Source organism: Acomys russatus, chromosome 12, assembly GCF_903995435.1.
Source record: "Acomys russatus chromosome 12, mAcoRus1.1, whole genome shotgun sequence".
Lineage (NCBI taxonomy): Eukaryota > Metazoa > Chordata > Mammalia > Rodentia > Muridae > Acomys > Acomys russatus.
The window spans coordinates 34,354,445-34,374,196 of NC_067148.1; the positions used below are offsets into that span (position 1 = coordinate 34,354,445).

The 19,752-nt window shown below is 37.5% G+C and overlaps 1 protein-coding gene, 1 long non-coding RNA gene and 1 pseudogene across 2 annotated transcripts in view; 1 reads left to right on the forward strand and 2 right to left on the reverse strand.

Annotated features, from left to right (window-relative positions):
• Kansl1l (KAT8 regulatory NSL complex subunit 1 like) overlaps nucleotides 1–19,752 on the forward strand; it is an 88,482-nt gene that overhangs the window by 22,514 nt on the left and 46,216 nt on the right. The window contains exons 3-5 of the mRNA XM_051154161.1: nucleotides 15,769–15,910; nucleotides 16,870–17,067; nucleotides 17,445–17,566. Coding sequence (XP_051010118.1) covers nucleotides 15,769–15,910; nucleotides 16,870–17,067; nucleotides 17,445–17,566 — 462 coding nt within the window. The remainder of the gene's footprint in view (nucleotides 1–15,768; nucleotides 15,911–16,869; nucleotides 17,068–17,444; nucleotides 17,567–19,752) is intronic.
• On the reverse strand, nucleotides 659–3,639 carry LOC127196651 (battenin-like; annotated as a pseudogene).
• Nucleotides 5,754–19,752, reverse strand: part of LOC127196459 (uncharacterized) — a 54,051-nt gene continuing 40,052 nt past the window's right edge. The window contains exons 2-3 of the long non-coding RNA XR_007831483.1: nucleotides 7,788–7,941; nucleotides 5,754–5,959 (exon numbers count right to left, since the gene is read on the reverse strand). This is a non-coding gene — a long non-coding RNA (uncharacterized LOC127196459). The remainder of the gene's footprint in view (nucleotides 5,960–7,787; nucleotides 7,942–19,752) is intronic.

The following is a 19,752-nucleotide window of genomic DNA, read 5'->3' on the forward strand; positions in this document are numbered from 1 at the left end:
ATATGAATTAAGTCTGGCTCTGTGTGTGTGTGTGTGTGTGTGTGTGTGTGTGTGTGTGTGTGTGTGTGTGTGTTCTGAGACAGGGTCTCAGTATGTGGCTATGGCTGGCCTGAAGTTCACTATGTAGAGCAGGGTGCCTTCCAATGCACAGAGGTCTGCCTCCTGAGTGCTGGGATTAAAGGCGTGCATTACCCATCTGGCTCAGCATGTCTGTTTTATGCCAGTTCCATGCTGTTTTATTACAATAGTTCTGTAATAGGACTTGAAATCTGAGATGATGGGACCTTAAAATGTTTTATTTCTTAAGCCATATGCATGAGTCAGATATACCAGGTGTTAGCCTCTTCTGTAACTACTCCAATTTACAGGGCTTGTTTTATTCTATTATACAAAATGGCATAGTATATATACCTATGACATTTTCTTGTATACTGTAGACCTAATCTGGATTAATTATACTACTTTAAACAATGTAAGTACCATGTAAATAATTGTTATACTGTATTGTGTAGGGAGTAACAACAAGAAAAAACCTACATGTTCCATATGTAAACAGTTTCAGAGATGATAGAAATTTTCTGTATGTTTAGTGTATAATAGGCTTCATATAGCTTTTGAGGTCTTGGTTGGGTTTTGCTTTGTTTCTGTTTTTTTTTTTTCAACTGATAAAATAAGCATTTATTAGAAGGGCATAATGCTTGGATGAAACTCCCCAAGACCAGCTCAGGAGTGGGAAGCAATGAGGGGTCCTTGTCAAAGCGGGGCTGGACTGTAGCTCTTCCCACTCCCTAGCCTGGCAGGGAAGGCCTGCAGCAGGCAGAGCTCGCAGATGTGAGATCTGCTCATGTGTCTGAGGGTCAGCATGTGCTGAGAAACTCATGTCAAGGGAGATGGCAGGGGCATCATGCAGAGACAAAGCCAGGACCCCTGACATGGAGATTCCCAAGGTGTCAGAGATTCAGGCAAACTTGGTGACTGTCACTGGTCTCTAGAGCAATGTTGTGGAGGGATTACATAGGCAGCTCCACCCAGAACCCGTCCATACAGAACGGTGATGAAGCTGAGGTAGATGCTGGGCAGAAAGCTCAAACATACATCTGCCAGCAGCAAGGCCAGGTTGAGGCACCACAGCAGGTGAAACACATTCGGCAACATTGGAGAGAAGAGACTGAGGCGAACACACCAGCCTGGCATTGCATCTGGTACTGTCAGTACTCCTGACGATGACTTAACGATGTGTTCCGGAAAAACAGGAGCTCAGAAAGTCCTGGTTGATAAAGTAGACCAGTTCCAGGGGGATGAGGTATTGCAAGAGGCCTCTGAATACTGTCTACCTTTCCTGGAGAGAGAGGTCCCAGATGCAACCTGGCTTTGACTCTGGCCTCTCAGTGTCTCCGAGAGGCCACCGGGCAGCAGTCTCTGCTTCATCTTCCCCTCCAGGGTTCTGGGGTCCAGGAGATGCGAACAACAAGGAATAGCTGGCTAGCAGCAGAACAGGGATCCCCAACATAGAAAGCAGGGTGTGCTGTGGGGAGAGGCCTGCCTGGGTGAGTCCCAGGTAAGACAGTGATCCAAGAAGCCCTGCAACCCCAGTACCCGAGGACCGCCAGAAGATCATGCAACTAGGGTAGATGACTATGAGAGAGAGAGAGAGGTGACCTCTCTGAGACCTGATGAGATTCTGGCCAAAAACACTCCACACAAGCCTAACTCCACTGACTGAGAAAAGGCAACCAGGATAAAGCTTCCAGCAAAGCAACTCCACTGACGAGCACTGGGGGCTGAAGGCCAAGAGGTATCAGCTGTTTAATTTGATTGGTTGGAGCTGCAGATGGTACAGTATCTATGGATGTGGAATACTACACATACTATTTTTTGTTTGTTTTGTTTTTCAAGGCAGGGTTTCTTTGTGTTAGCCTTGCCTGTCCTGGACTCGCTTTGTAGACCAGGCTGGCCTTGAACTCACAGCGATCCTTCTGCCTCTGCCTCCCTAGTGTTGGGATTAAAGGCGTGCACTTGCACATATTATTTAAAAGTAAGTAACTTTGCTGTCTGTGGAAAATTTACAGATAGAAATAGCAATATTAATTATGTATAAATAAGCATTTTTTCTATCCTTGAATGCAATTAAAGCCCAAACCTTTAATAGATTACATGGAATACCTTGATTGGCTCTGTGAATTTGTGAGCATATGGTAAGCGGCATTGCTACTTCACAGAGGGTAGAGTGAGATCAAGCCCAGGTAGCGCAGGCCTGACTTGAACTCATTATGTAGTCAACGGTGGCCTTGAACTCTCTGTACTCATGTGTATGCTTCCTAACTACAGTGATTGCAACCATGCCTTTGGATCTGCTAGGGTTTTGTTTGGTTTTTGTTTTTGACAAGAGAGAATATAATAGTATTTCAGTATATAATCCATTCAACCTGTCAATATTACAAAGTACATAGAAAACATCTTATTTCATCTGCAGTACCTGATGGCCTGCTAAGAAGGACTAAGTTTTCAATTTAATTTGGCTTGAATTTAATTTAAACAGTCACATGAACACCAAATTTCTTGGGATCTGTGGATGTTGCTTAACTGATATACATCCCTGAATATAACTGTGACATCATGGGAAGACACAGTCCGCCATTTTTAATTGGATAATCATTATAGAATTAGAAACAAAGTTGGTTTTATTAACTAATATAGGACTAGTATATTATTTTTATAGTGAGTAAACTGTGAAGCAAAGTGAGCACTTCTGTCTTTTGGTATTCTGATGTCACTATAACTGAAATTTGCTTGAATGTGGGAACTAGGGTAGTTATTAAGCATACTTTTTTTAGGCTGTCATTTTGCAAGTTAATTATATGTGATATTTAATTTAGTTCTGCCAATAGCCATAGGAAGTTGTTACTATCCATATTTCACTTAAAAATAGTCACTCCAACACATGGCCACACTCCTGCCTCAGATCTGTGGCTATTTTATAGATGCCATGCTTCACAAGTCACTGACACCATTACTGAAAGCACATCTGCAAGCCAGATCCAACTTCAAGAGAGAGCTCAACCGACTTCCCAAGGGAGAAAGAGACCGTAAAGACCCCATCAGGGAGAGAGACCATAAGGACCCCGTCAGCCTTCCTACTAAAGACTACAACAACCCTTGCTACTTCAGTGGACACCAACCTAAGATGTTGAGAACCTATCTAGTCTTTGCCACCCTGGTCTCAGGTAACACATCTGAACATCTCTGCTCTGCACCAGTGAACCATGTTGCTTGCTGACAAGCATTGTTGCCCCACTGGTATCAGTTCATGAAGAGTAAAAGAACAAGTTCACCAAACTTTGCATATATTATGCAAAACAACAAGCATGAAGAAAAAAATCCCAGAAATAGTATACGATCAAAGATGCACAATACTTTTCCAGTAACTAACCTCAATAAATAAGAAGTTCTGTGAATTACTTAACCTGGAAAAGAATTCAAAATACCTGTTTTAGGGAAGCACAGCAAACTATGAGAGAACATGGACAATAAAATCAAGAGAACAATACTTACGTATAGGAGCGAGACTGAACTAAAAAACCAAACAATGTCGGAACTGAGAAATACAGTGAAAGGAATGAAAAGTGCAGCAGAGGGCATCAGGCCGATTTGGTCAAATCTGTGAAATGAAAGGTTATTTGGTAAAATCCAGTTAGAGAAAGAACTTTAAAGAAGAAAGCCTAGAGGACTTACAGGGCTTCTCTGTGGAGCTAACATTTAAAGACTACAGACTACATAATTAAAGAAGGGGTGGGAAAATACTTTAAGGAAATGATGACTGAAAACTAATTTTATCTTAGAAACTGTAATATCAATGTACAGGAGGGTCAGGAGTTGCCAGTTGTAAAAGTACTACAGCAAGACATAAATTCAGAGCCACTGGCAGGTAAGAAGGACCCGACTGATTCCTGGAGCCCACATGGAAGAAAGAGAACTGAGCCCAGCAATTAGTGCTGTGACCACCACACTTGTCCTGTGGTATGTGAATACCCACACTGAACACATACCACATAAATGAAAAATACATATTTAAAAAAAATTATCGGCAGGCTCTTGAATGTGGCAAAAGATCCGCTCACAGAAGAGAACTCCCAGGAAGATGTCACCAGATTTCCAAAAGGCTTTCCAAGTCCAGGAAAGTATGAAATGACAAAGTGCTCAAAGAAAAAGAAACGTCCAGCCAAGAATACTTTATCCAGCAAAACTATCCATCAAAAACGAAGGCAGAATAAGTTGAGGAGCTTATGACCAGAAGACCTGTTTTATGTTAAAAACAAAAACAAAAAACACAAAAGGAGTTTTCAAGATGAAAGAAAAGTTAATTGGTAACAACCAAACATGAAAATAAGGTCGGTGATAAGGTAAGTAATCAAGTCAGAAGACAGATTTATTCAAATGCATTGTAATAATGATGCAAAAATAACAAAGCTTTACTGTGAAGGCTAAAAGGCAACTTCAAATAATAGTGATACCGGGTTATAGTGGTTACAGAATGTAAAAGTATAATTGTGATTGATAGCAAGTCATGAAATGGGAGAGGAGTAAAAGCATAGAGTTTTTGTATGCAATTGAGGCCATTTCTATGGGTTAGATATAATTTAGTATGTTCTCCCAAAGAATATGCGTGTTCCTAGTATGGCAATGGGGAGAGAATGTGTGAGCTTTGAAGGGAGCTAGGAGGTCACTGTGATGATCATGTCTTAAGGTAGTTTTTATTAAGGTTGCTGTAAAATAGTAAAAGTAGCCCCTCACATGGTGTCACCATATCATACCTAACTTCATCATTCCCATAACGATGCCATTTGGCATAATAAAAGATAGCCAGGAATTCTTCACCAGAAGCCAAACAGAAGGGCTTGCACTGACTGGGTTTCCAGTCTTGGACTTTTGTCACGCTATCAGATCAGCTTAGTAGACCTCTTTTCTTCACAGGGTACCTACCAAGTGTCAGCTACTTCATTATAGCAACCAGTAGTAACAACTGGTATATTTGCTGCCAGCTTAAAATAGACTCGTAGCTGAATTGTTTTTATGTCTCATGGTTATTACATGCAAAACTTAATATTAGCTACAGAAAAGTGCAAGGTATCAGAGCACAGCAGAAAGGCACTAGATCATGAAGAAAGGGACAAAAAGATGACATTTTAAAATACCAATAATAAAAGTGACACTACAGAGTCTGCACCTATTCATAGCTAATTCAGTATCTCGAATGTAAAAGATAAAATTCTTAAGAATTGGTGAATGGATTGGGGAAAAACAAAGTCCTAACTTTATGCTGTCCAGTAAGATATTTCAACTTTAAAAGAAAACATAAAGTACAGGGAGTTAAAAGAAAAAAGATATTCCGTGCATATAGAAACTAGAGGAGCTGGGTGGTGGTGGTGCTCGCCTTTAATCCCAGCACTCAGGAGGCAGAGGCAGGCGGATCACTATGAGTTCAAGTCCAGTCTGGTCTACAAAGTAAGTCCAGGACAGCCAAGGCTACACAGAGAAACCCTGTCTCGAAAAACCAAAAAAAAAAAAAAAAAAAAAAAAAAAAAAAAAAAAAAAAAAAAAGAAAGAAAGAAAGGAAGGAAGAAGTTAGAGAACAGGGTTAGCTATACTCATAGTAGAAAAAAAAACAAAACAAAAATCAACAGATAAATGAACATTGTAAAACAAAATAGGTTATTATATGTTTGTAAATAGTTTATCAAGAAAGATAATATAAGTAATACACATACCCAACATTGTGGTAACTAGTGTAGAAGGAAAAAAAGATGAGACTGGATCTGCCTCTGTAGCCCAAGCTGGTGTGGAACTTGGTGTATAGCCCAGGCTGGCTTCAAATTTGGTACCCTCCTGCCTTTATTTCCAAGTGCTGGGCTTGCTGGTGTGCACTCCTATTCCTGTACTGATGAAGCCGATTTGAGTATATCTGTCAAAACATACCAATTCAGTAACAATAGATTTTGATAAGTCACATTCAGCAACAGGTAAATCATTCAGTAGACCATCTGAAAACCAGCCCTGGATTTGGGCTACACTTGAGATCAAATGGACCTAGCGTTGAACTCTGTCCAGCAGTAGCAGAAGCATGTACATTCTTTTTAAGCACTCATGGGACATTCCCTAGGACACATTATAGATAGGACACAACATAAATATGAAGAAACCTAAGACTGAAGTCCTATCTGTAGGGCCAGTGAGATGGCTTACGGGGGGAATGATTGCCATGCAAGTGTCACGGCTTGAGTTCAGGCTGGAACTCCCAGTGGAGAAGAGCTGATTCTTGCTTTTTGCAGTCACTTGGGCCTCCGCTCCCTCACATGGCGTGTATGTGCCTGAAGTCATGCTCTTACAGCACAGGGGAACAATGAAAAGTAAACAAAAAATGTGCATCAGCAATCTTTTACATTTAAAATAGAATGAAACTGGAAATGAGTAAAACGTTTCAGAAAAATAATAAATATAAATTAAACATTTTCCCCCAGAAAATCCAACAGATCAACAAATTAAAATTTAAAGAGAAAATGTGAAATGTCTTTAGAAAAGTTAAAAGTAGAAAACAGAGGCCAGCCTGGTCTACAAAGCGAGTTAAGGACAGCCAAGACTACAAGAGAAACCCTGTCTCAAAAAACAAAAACAAACAAAAAGTAGAAAACAAAATACCAGAACGTAAGAAATATAGCTAATGCTATTATTAATAAGGAAGCTTATAGAATTGCCCATATTATAAAAAGAACTACATGAAATATTGTTAAGATATAAGGAAAGTCAGGAAAGACTAAAGCTATTAGTGCAAAGAAAGAAATACCAGCACAGAAACAGATGCAATAGAGACCAAACAAAACAAAACAAGACAAAACAAAACAAAACAAAAAAACAACTGAAAATATGAATGAAACTAATTTTTGCAAAGGTAAACTAAATTTATAAATCTTCAATCAGACTAAGAATAAAAGACTTAAAATCAGGAATAAAGGGAAAGAGGTGATTGAACAGATATAAAGAAAGGATTACAGTGTTCTGTTAGGAATATTTGTACTCCAACACACTATATAACCTAAAATAAATAAATTCATAATACAAAAAAATTCATAATACATACACATAACCCAAGATATTAAAGTTGTCCAAGTAGCATGATACTAGCAATAAAAATAATGAAAAAAATCGAACCTGCCAATGCTGAGTAAGGAGATGGCAACAGATGTCTGTTATCAAATGGACCTAGCCTCACTGTTGGGTTCTCAAACATACAAAGAACTAATAACAACCCTCAAGGGCGGCCTGCTTCCTAGTTCACTTTATGAAGCTAGCCCTACCCTACTAACAAAACCAGACAAGAAGGTGGAAAGAAAAGAAAATAGGCCAGTATCCATAGTGAATATAAACTCAAAGTCCTTTACAAAAATAATTCAGTTAAAGGATTTAATTCATCAATTAAATAAGCATGAACTTTATCTAGTGGAATTTGTTCCTTGGATGCAAAGATGATTTAACATGCAACTCAATGGTTACATCATTTTAACAAGAATTTATGTCAAAGAATTCAACATCCTTTCTTGATTAAAGTTACCAATAACTTTAGTATAAAAGGAACATATCTTATAAGAGTCACACCATATCTTAGTATTATCAAATTGAAAGACTTCCCTTAAGATAAAGAACAAGCCAAGGAGATATATATATATATATATATATTCAGGTTGGTACAAGGAAACATCTTAGATCAGGAAATTTATGAATCACAGAGACATTACCTGTAGTTCTGGAGGGTAGAGAGTCTTCAGGTCAAAGAACTTGTAGATTCAATTATTGGAAATGTCTCCATACATGACACTTGTCTCCTGTCTAGGTTCTTACTTGGAGCTGAAGTGAACAAGTCCACTGGCCTCTCTTGTGAGGACACCAATCCTGTGATAAAAGCAGAACCAGGCACTTCCCAGTGACTACCTCTTAAGATCACAATATTGCTATTAGGCTTCAACACAGGACGTCGGAGGAGACATGGGCATTAAATTTGTAGAGCCCTGCCTGTTCCCAGTCGATACTGGAATTCCCAGCCAGATCAGGGGAAAGAACATACAAATGGAAAAAGAAAACGTTAAATACGCTAACGTAAAGTGTTATGATCTTATGGGAAAACAGGTATTCTGAAAATTGTTAGAAATACAGAATTAGTAAACTTGTTAGATACAAAATACAATAAAAAATTCCTTTTAAAGTGGCATGAAAACAAGTAGAATTTAGGATTGACTTCAATAGAGGCAGTGAAACACACACACACACACACACACACACACACACACACACACACATATATACTAAAAGCTATAAAACATTGACAAAAATATCAAAGTAAACACAAATAAATGGAAATACTCCACATTATTTATAGGCATCATGGCAGACACCTGTAATCCTGAAGTTTTCTCGAAACTAAGGAGGAGTTGGTCTAAGTATCTATTTGATTTCAAAATATATTAAAGTTGTCCAAACAACATGATGCTATCAATAAAAATAGGTATTATATCGAAAGGAAGGGATTGAGAGCCTAGAATGTGTTTATTAACACATTTATATTCAGTTCATATTGGAGAAAGATGCTAAGAGCATACATACAGGAAGGGATTATCTCAAAAGTCACAGAGATCTGCCTTGGGACTAAAGGCATGCACTACCACCACCAGTGCCACCACCACCACCCAGACTAAAATTTCCACCCTTCTTCGTTCCTTCGTTCATTCCTAAATATCATTTAAAAAAATCCATCATGGTTTTAGGTTGTCTTAGAAAATATCCAAGCCCTGCAGATATTTTAATGAGTGATCTTTTTTTTTTTGATAAATGGTCTTTTAATAAAAGTGATGCCATTGAAACTTTTTTAAAAATTAAATTTCATTCTTTGAAAATTGAGCTGATGAAAATGTATATGTACTTTCAATGTAATATTTTTCCAAATATGCATTTGATAGCAACAGTCAGTAGTTTTGTTGGTGTGTGTGTGAGACAAGGTCTCACTTTGTGGCTTTGACTGGCCTGGAACTAGTCATGCAGAACAGGCTGGTGTTGAAAAACTCCCAGAGATCACTGGATACTTTCTTTGCCTCCTGAGTGCTGGATTAAGGCATGTGCCACCATTCCTGGCTCCGCATTAGTGTCTCTAAAATTGGTTTGTATGTTATAATTCATGAGTAAAATTAACTTATTTCTCCAAACTATGTTTTTGTTATTTTATTTAAGGTGTATCTTTAAATTGATGTCGTAGCATTGAGGGAATGTAGTAGTTTAATTTGTGCATGTAAAATTCTTTAAAGAATGTTTAAAATATTAACATTTATTATTTTAAAAAACCATGTAGTTTTCTTACATTTTAAAGTGTGACTTTTATGCACATTGTTATATAGTGGAGTGATGTGACTATAATGTGAAGTTTAATTTGAACTATTTTCTAACACTTCAATCATTGTTAATGTTTTAAAATATTCAGGTCAAGCTTTGTCATAACTAAAGAAAAGACCTAACAGCATAAAACATTGAAAAATCTGTAGAAATACCCTCCTTTAGTTCAGTTTGTTGGCTTCAAAATTTGCCCTATGTTCCTGCAACATTAAAAGATCTCAGGCTGCAGATTCAGTTGAATATTCTCTGCTATTTTAATTGCTACAAAATAAATTGAATAATGAAGTCTATCTCTTGATGATATTTTAAATATTATTAAGCTAGTCTCATTTAGAATTGAGTATCGTCAAGGATTAGTAACAAAGGAAATAAGCGTGCTATAAACCTTTAAAGGATGACCTGGTTAATTTTAGGCACAAACATCAGTGAAAACAGTTATAATTAAGCATCAAATATAAAGTTCATGGGTTGTTGTGGCCTGTCACTGTATTTTCAGTGTAAGGCCAGCTATTTTGCAGAATATAAGGTTATTCGGGAATGTATAATGTATGGAGGCATTACAGAATGCCTCTGCTTACTTTTGATTACATTGGACTTGCCTTTTGGCTTCTGACTGTTTTATTTTTGGTGTTGCTGAGGTAGTTTAGATAATCTTTTATCCTCTTCACAGAGCTATTGTGTTTGGAAGAACTACCAGTAAGTCTACATATGTAGTGTCTTAGCAAAAGATAGGTTTCCTCTGAGCTGTTTTTTGAAGTTCAGAACTTTTTGTTGGATTTTAACTACACTTTCCCTTTGAGTAGTGTTCAGTCTACATAATTGTCTATTTTCTTGAACAAAAGAAATATGTAAGCCGGGTGTAGTGGTGCATGCCTTTAATTCCAACACTTGGGAGGTGGAGGCAGGCAGATTGCTGTGAGTTCTAGGCCAGCTTGGTCTACAAAGCGAGTCCAGGACAGCCAAGACTATACAGAGATACCCTGTCTCAAAAAAAAAAAATATGTATACATGAATGTATATATACAAGATGTTTACTGAATTACAGATTTCCCTTTGCCAGTATGCTTCAATCTGTTTTTAAAACTCTTTATGCCTTTCCCTATGTCCATAGTTGTCAATGTTCTACATTACACAAGAATTGTGTAAGGACAGTTCAGAGTACTTAACAGGCTACGAAGTCTCAAACATGTTCAATTCAAGAGAAAAAGAGTAGTAGCAATAGTGTACATAAATATATACCACATTTTCCCCTCTTCCTTTGATTGATAGGACTTGAGAGAGGGAGGAGAATAGAATAGAGCTACTCTGTCTATTTGATATGCGAATACTTTTAAAGTTATACTAGAGGCTGAGTTTAGGCAGTTTACACAGTTTTGCCAGGGATCTAGCCAAATATAAATAATAGTTCATATTGTGCCATTCTTTCATTTATATTTGAAAACCTTTTATAATACCTTCACTCCTTAATTTTGTTTGTCATTAAGCCAGAATTCCTAAAGTTCATTTTCACCCTCCTTTTTAGTTTATTTTTGTGGTTATAGGAGCAAAATCTTGCCATGTAGCCTATGCTGGCCTTAAATCAACTATTCTTCTGCCTACAAATCACTAAGTCCTGGGATTGGGGCATGAGCCAACATGTGTGGCTGACAGTGAACACTTAAGAACTTACTAACTTATCCTAATGGTGGAAAGTATTTTTGAAGGAGAGATTTATTAAGATAAATGCTAAGCGGGGGCTGGAGAGATGGCTCAGTGGTTAAGAGCACTGTCTGCTCTTCCAGAGGTCCTGAGTTTAATTCCCAGCAAACACATGGTGGCTAACAACCATCTATAATGTGATCTGATGCTCTCTTCTGGCCTGCAGGTGTACATGCAAATACACAAAATTAAATAAATCTTAAAAAAAAAAAAAAAAAGACATGCTAAGCTGTCACAGTAGGAGAACCTCCACATACCACATATGCGCAGACCTTTTATTTTTCCCTTCTCACTTGGCATGCTAGGACCTGTTAGCTTTGTTACCTCCCTACGATCATACAGTTGCCTGCACTGACTCACTAGCACTTCCTCTCATTTCCACAGCCAACTGTTTTTTAAGGAGCTACTCAATTACATTAAAAGGCAAGCTCCAGCAGAATTATTTTGGCTTACCTCCTATAGACGGACTTTGATACTTAGCAGCATCTCAGACTGGGAAATGAAGGCTCCAGCTGTTCTGCTCAGGGCTGAGTTCTGTAGTTAGCAAGTACTTATAGTCTCAGCATTCCAGACACTGAGGCAGGGGGATTATGAACCTGTGAGTAATCTGGGTTATGAAGTGAGTCTGATACTAGCCTGAAGTATATTATATGACTCTCTCTGTCAAAAACCACCACATAGAAAGACAAATGACTAGATACTGGGAGAGAGAGTGTGTATACACAGTCTGTTTGGTTATCTTTGGCCATCCGTATAGCTGTAGACTCCTTTCTCATATAAAATATAAGAAGCTAGAATCAGACTGGAGCATTCCTCTGTTATGTTCATAATGTGATGAGCTACAGATTAGCATATGTACTCTGTATCCCTCTTGACCTTCTGTTAGAGGATTCTGAAGGACAAGAAAGCTACAGTAAAATTCATAGGAGGGCTGGGTAGAGGCCAGTGGGTGAAGTACCTGCTATGGAAGCATGGAGACCTGAGTTTGATCCCAGCACACATGTGAAAGCTGGGTGTAGCTGTGCATGCCTGCTATACCAGTGCTGAGAGATGAGGGGAGCTCCAGGGATAGCTGGGCAGTGAGTGTAGTTAATTGGTGAACTTCAAGCTCCCAAAATAAGGAGAACACTTTAAGAAGACACTTGCTGTCCACTTCTGGCTTTCACACGTGTATCCAGCATCATACACTTATAAAATTGTCATTGGTGAAAAAGAAATATGTGGATATGCAAAATAGTCTCTTGTATTTACAATACTAAGACTTTCTATAGCAGTGGAGTAAGGTCTAGGAGAAACCACAAGTTTGCTTTGTGAGGTGACAGTCTTTTTGTTTGTTTTCTATAGCATCTCACTTTGCTGTCTGGGAATGTATTCTCATGTCTTCTGTGACTATATGACTTTATAGTCTACCATTACTGGATGTTGCACCATGTTATTAACTCTGGACACTCCAACTGTTAGTTTATGTTAGCTTTTGTTAACAGAATTCTCAATGTTTCGGTTTTTTACAATATTATATGCTATGTATGAAAATACCAAAGCCAAGTTTCCTCCTTTGCTGGTAATTATGCTTTTTAACAAATTAATTAAAGATTTTTTATTTTTTAATAATTAAGCATGTTTAACTTGCTATTTCTTCAGACCATCCAACTCACCAATTTAAGGAGTTGTCCTAGTGTTGTTTGCTATATACTTGGCTTGAACAAAGCTTGAAACAAAGATAAAGTCGATGCATGTAAATAAGCAAGTAATTTAATAACCTACCAAAATAAAATTATTTTCTAGAGAAGGACCATACTCAGCAACCTTCTGTTTCTATGTTTGTGTGTTTGTATGGCCAATTACTAGGTATATGTATATGCACGGATACACAAAGAAGAATAATTGCCCATAGGCACAGACCTTGAGATGACAGAGATAAGAGTAAAGTATCTGTTGTGAACATGCTTACAGAAGACATAAAATATGAGAAATTAAAGATAAAATGACCAGTGAACTTTCAGTATCCAAAATAGAAACCTATTTTTTCAACTTAGCAAGAGGATGGCTATTTAGAATTGTTTACCAAAATATTGCTACTTTTCATTGGAAGGTATGATTTCAGAAACCAATGGAATGATAAAGTAGAAATGCTGAAAAGAAAACATAGTAATGAGTTATCTATTCTGTGAAGTGATTTTTTTAAATCAAAGATAAATGGCATTTCCAAATAAGTAAAAACTGACAAAAGTCAGTATAAATGTACTTAAAGGCGCTTCTTTTGCACTTAGGATCAGGAATGTTCTTTCCAGAACTAAAAGAACAATCCGCAGGCAGGCACAATGACAACATTCAGCCACGATAGAGGGCTGCTTATAGACATTATCTTAAACCTTGGCCAGCCTTTTCCGCAGTCATTTTCCTCAGCTTGCTTCTCTGAGGTTGCTGCTGAACTCTGCCTTGAGCCTAATGGTCTCTTATAAGGGCAAAGAACTATTGTGGGAGTTCGAATGCATCCCCTACATCGCACTGCTCACAGTCATTTTACCCATTTCATCCACTGCATCCATTCCAGGTCCCTCTCTTCTTTAGGGATTTTTGTCTCTACAGTGTCTGCTGCAGTTCACAGAGGCTGCCGCACTAGGAGCCAGTGAGGCAGCTCTCACAGCCCTTGCTGGAGCAGTGATTTCTTTTCTACCATGGTCACAGGATCTCAAGCACAACACTTAACTGACTTCTAAGAAATGTCATAGAATTTTCTCAAGTCTCAGTAATAGACAGTGCAGGAATTTAAGTGCTCTTTTAATTTCTATCAATGTTCTAGGTTTTTTGTTTGTTTTGGTTTTTTTTTTTTTTTTTTGAGACAGGGTTTCTCTGTGTAACAGCCTTGGCTGTCCTGAACTCCCTTTGTAGCAACACTGGGAAAATCATTTTATTATTATTTTCTAAACAGCTTCCATTCTACCCTAAATCATGTTAATCTTACCTGTGCAAGTTGTGTTTGGTATGGCTCTTGCTTTACTCTCCAAACTTCATGATTGGCAATCAGTACTACAAATATTATCTATATACAGTGAATTTTAAATATGTATTCTTTCACTTTGTTTATATTTATAAAATGGGATTTTAAAAATATACAAAATATGGAAAATCATGATTTTGAATATAAACTAAAAATATAATAATGTCCAGAGAAACCCTGCTGCATATGATATCTTAATTCATACTGTAGGCAATTAAAATCTTTTAGAAATGGCTTTTTAGAACTATTGATATAAAATCCTGTTATACTTTAGTTGTCCTTTTGGCAGAAATTTATTTCAGTATGTGCTATGGCTGACTTTATGTGAATATTCCATTATAAATTATTATTGTTGTTGTCAAGACAGGGTAGCACTATGTAGTTCTGGGTATTGTGGAACTCACGGTATAGACCAGGCTGCCACTGAACTCACATATATAAGCCTGCCTCTGTCTCCTAAGTGCTGGGATTAAAGGGACCTGCCACTATGCCTGGCCTTTTTTGTTTGTTTTATTTCCATTATACATGTTCTAAACTTTAGCTTTTAGAGTAGTTCTGGGTTCACAGCAAAAACAATAACTATCAATTCCTGTGTACTCTCTGTCTCCACAAATTCTTTCACAACATCTATACCAGTTACCATCACTGATGAACCTGTATTGACATGTAATCATCATTATGGCTTATTGTGGTGCACATTCAATGGTTTTGATAATAAAATAAAGATGCATATGTTTTTCTATTACATACTTATTAGTTCTGAGATACACTTTTGTTTTTTGGTGATATTTTTTTCCTTGGCAATCTAAATCTATTAATTTTTCCTTCCTCCCCCTCTCTTTTCCACTCTCTCCCTCCTCCCTCCCTCCTTCCCCCTCCCACCATACAATATATAATTCCATTTATTTTCTAGTTTATGCAGCTACAATATTTTCATGAAATAATTCATTTGCAATCTCCAAAACTACAGATTCAAAGAGAACTCTCCCCAAAAATAGAAGCGCTAAGGAGCTTCAATGTTCATTTCAAAACATACATGAAAGCAGAGATCTTCATACATTCATTGTATTATCTGCACTGTGGCACATATCCATTAGGGTTTTAACAAGATGCTTATCTTAATAAACATCTGAAGACCTATGTATTTAAAATAATTATTTGAACTCTAAGTCAGGTCATGGTGGCAAATGCCTTCAGTCCAGCATTTAGGAGTCAGAGACAGACAGGTAAAGTTCTATGAGTTTGAGACGAGCCTATGCTATAGAGGTGGTTCTAGGCCAGCCAAGGTATGGAGAGAGACGGGAGGGAGGGGGGAGAGAAAGAGAAAGAAAAAGAAGGGAGGGAGGTGTTGGAAATATTCTTGTTTTATTTTCTTTACTGGTTCATGCCCATATAATCCCTTAGCATTAATAGCATATTAAATTACAGAGGGATTATCCTGCTGATGGGTACATAATATTGACAGAAGCCAAGTATTTATGTGGTAGAAAGGTAAGGAATCTAATTGTCTTTGATAAGATGTCAATCTGTCAGTTTCCCTTGATGTAATGTAGATGTTTTGTAAAAGAAATTGCATTTTATGAAACTAGTCAAGGAACTCCTAAGCACTCTGAAAGTTGACTAACTGTGTTTGTCCACAGTAGCTCTAGTACTGAGTGGAAGTGGCTTGTGGACAGAGCACGCATTGGCAGCCGGTGGACTTGGCTTCAAGCTCAGATTTCAGAGCTGGAATACAAAATCCAGCAACTCACAGACATCCACAGGCAGATTCGTGCCTCCAAGGTATTGTCAGCATTGGTGTGTTGTTGTTAAAAGTGGGACCTGTATAATTTCTTCCCATAAACAATTTTTATTAAGTTTCATGAAAGTAGCTAGTTTATGCTAAAATTTTCATATGTTTCCTAAAATTGATGCTACTTTTGTAAATATCTTTATATATATTATAATCATTTGGTCATACATTTTAACAATTAAAAACTTCGAGGTTCAGTTAATAGAAATAATATACATTAAAATGTATTATTAAATATGTATTCTCTCTCTCCCTCTTTCTCTCTCTCTCTCTCTCTCTCTCTCTCTCTCTCTCTCTCTCTCTCTCTCTCTCTCTCTCTCTCCTCTCCTCTCCTCCCTCCTCTTTCTTGAGACAGTGTTTCTCTGTGTAGTTCTGGCTGTTCTAGAACTTACTTTGTAGACAAGGCTGGCTTTGAACTCATAGAGATCTGCCTACCTCTTGTCTTCCCAGTGCTGGGATTAAAGGCATGTCCCACTGCCACCTGGCCTCTTTCAAAACTAAGAGCTCTACCCATTAAACAGTGACTATCCAGCTTCCCTTCTTCATAGCATTAATAACCATGTCTGCTTACAATGGAAGCATAATGGTACTTAGCTTTTTTTGTGTGTGATTGCCGTGTGTGTGTGTCTATCTGTATGTCTGTGTATGTGTGTGTGTGTGCTCATGTGCCAGAATAGTATGTTGGATCCCCTGGAGCTGGAGCTGTAGACTGCTGGTGGTTACAGACTGCCAGACATAGGTGCTAGGATCCAAACTTAGTTCCTTTAAAGAGCAGTATACACTCTTAGCTGCTGAGCTCTCTCTCCATCCCCAATCACGCAGGTTTTTTTTGTTGTTGTTGTTGCTGTTTTTTAATGACAGATAAACTATATTTTCAATTTTACATCTGTGTTTACTATGAGGACAGTCAGATGTGATCACTTTTTTTTTTTTTTTTTTTACCTCCTAGGGGATAGTGATCTTAGAAGAATGTCAGCTTCCAAAAGACATTTTGAAAAAACAAATACAATTTTCAAACCAAGCAGTTTCATTAAACACTTCAGTGAATTCTCAGGTTCCCCAAAGGAGTGAAGAGCCTTTACCAGAGCATGATTTTGAGATGTCGCCAAGCAGCCCTACACTGCTTCTTCGAAATATAGAGAAACAGGTAAGCGAAGAGCAGACTGCCTGCTGTATGACATAAGTTTAGGTACGCATTACCAAGGGGTGGAGACCAAATGGTCCTCCCAAAGGCACATGTCTTCAGCATTAGTCTCTAGCTCATAGACCCAATCCTAGAGAGCGGATTAGATTGTTTAGCTTCTGGACAGATTAACCCATTGATAGATGTGTTATTTGTTAGAAGTTATAAGGTGCATGAGGTCTTGTTGGAGAAAGTAGGCCACTGGGAACATAATTTTAGAGATGCAAGGATGCTTCAGTTTATGTAAGTCAGTAAACACAATGCAGCATATGGGTGTTCTCAGGATGGTGACTCAGGATCTTCATGATGCTTCCCTGTCCTAACATGTTGTCTCTTCCTAGAGTGCACAGTTGACTGAGATCATTAACAGTCTGATTGCCCCTCTCAACTCATCTCCAACTTCGTCACCCCTCTCCTCGAAGTCGTGCAGTCACAGGTGTCAGGCTAATGGCATTTCAAGGAGGTGGGTATTACTTGAGTAGTTGGGCTTCTAAATTTGGCCTGTTTTATCTTGATTTTGTTGATCTATACCTATCACAGCCATTTTTTTCTGCATTAAGGATGACAGTAGTACAATCAGTAGATCATGGGTACAGTTTTAGACAAAAATAAGTTAGTAGAATTAATGTAATTATAAAACAGTTACACGAGAAAGTATAATTTCTAGGACTTTTAATGCTTCTAAAAATCCTACCTAATACTAGCTATGGAAGTATTGCCTTATTACTCTGACTTCCGTTTTGAACATTTTTATTCTTGATCTCAAGTTCACTGTAATTAGATATAGTTGGATATATTATATTGCCACATTCACCACAATTTTACATTAATTTTTATATTAATAATCACACTGTTAGTTATTTTAATATTCTAATAGAGCAAAAAGAAAAATACATATCCTAATGAAAATCTTTTTAAGTAGTCATTCACTAAATGACTTTAGTGAATGTAAACCAAGTTTTAAATAGTTTTTTTCTTTAACTTTGATTTCTATTTGGTTATTTGAAAGCTTGTTTTAAAACAGTTCCACAGTTTTGTTTATGCTGTTATGTATCCCTGGTTCTATCATGAAAATAGTTTTTCCACTGGTTTTACTTCATTTTTGACCCAGTGTCATTCTTTGCATCATTGTGGCTTCACTTGGAAAGTAAGGCTTGCTAGTTGTATAGGGCAACTATGATATTCTCATTTACAAGACTCCTGATGAAAGTCAGTTTACAAGCTGAGTCATTAACGATGAATGAGCCTTGTGGTTTCAGGCTAGTACATTTTCTGTATCATTTTGCTTATCTCAATTATGCCTTTTGCCATGACTATACTACTGTGTGTGTGTTCATGTATTCATATATGCATCCTGGTTTGCATTTGGTTTTGGTTTTGTTTTTTTTAAGATTTAAAATTTTTTATTATGTATACAGTGTTCTGACTGCATGTATGCCTTCAGGCCAGAATAGGGCATCAGATCTCATTATATATGGTTGTGAACCACCATGTGGTTATGGGAATTGAACTAGGGACCTTTGGAAGAGCAGCCAGTGCTCTTAACCTCTGAGCCATCTCTTCAGCTCCCTGAGATTCTTATATAAAAATTATTTTACATATAATCTAATATTTGAATGATAATATGGCACTGGTATATATTTATGCACTTGTATATATTTTTGAACAAAACTGGATCTGGGCTCTGTCCATGTGATAATCTAGTTGATGTCATCATAATCATTCAGATAAATACATAATTTTAAGCACTGATAAAATGTTTGAATAAAAATTTTACTGGTAAGAATATCATTTTGGAGCCAAGTAGGTATGGTAGCTCATGCCTATAATCCCAGCACTTGGGATTACTAGTTGATGGGAAGCCTGAGTTATGCAGAAAGACCCTGTTTTAAAAAACAAACAGGCTAAAGAGATGCCTCAGTGCTTACAGCATAAACTGCTCTTGCAAAAGACCTAAAGTTGGTTCCCAGCACCCATGCCAAATGGCGTACATGTTGTGAGTCCAGCTCCAGGGACTCTGATACTGTCTTCTAGATTCCACAGGTACCTGTGCTCATATGTTCACATACCCACAAAAGGTATACACACACACACACACACACACACACACGTTATTACAAAAACAACACAAAGCTTGGAATTAAACAGTTATGCTAATCCCAATTTAGCTAACTGATAGCAGCATAATCTTGCATATTTTTCTGTATCACAGGAAGAGAATAGTCAAAATAAGCATGGTGATGCATTTCTTTCATCCTAGCCACCTGCAAAGTCGGGGCAGGAGTATTGCCAGAGCTGGAGATGTGGCCCAGTTATAGCACACTTATATAGCATATGTGAGGCTTGGCGTTTAGTCACTACTACTAAAAGGAAAGGCATAGGAACATTCAATTATTTCAAGGGTGGTTATGAAAATTAGCTAACAATTTTGCTTTGTTACTGTTTTTACATATTATTTGCCTTATGTTTTAGATTTTTAGTTAGCTTCAAAAGAATAGTTTGTTTTCTCTTGTTAAATTGTAGGCTTTGTTTTATTTTGAATACCTGAATCAGTAAGAGGCATATTATGAGCATGAATTAACATTGGTTGAATGAAATATGTGTTGGTAATTTTATAGTCAGAAAAAATACCTGAGCTTGGAATTAGGA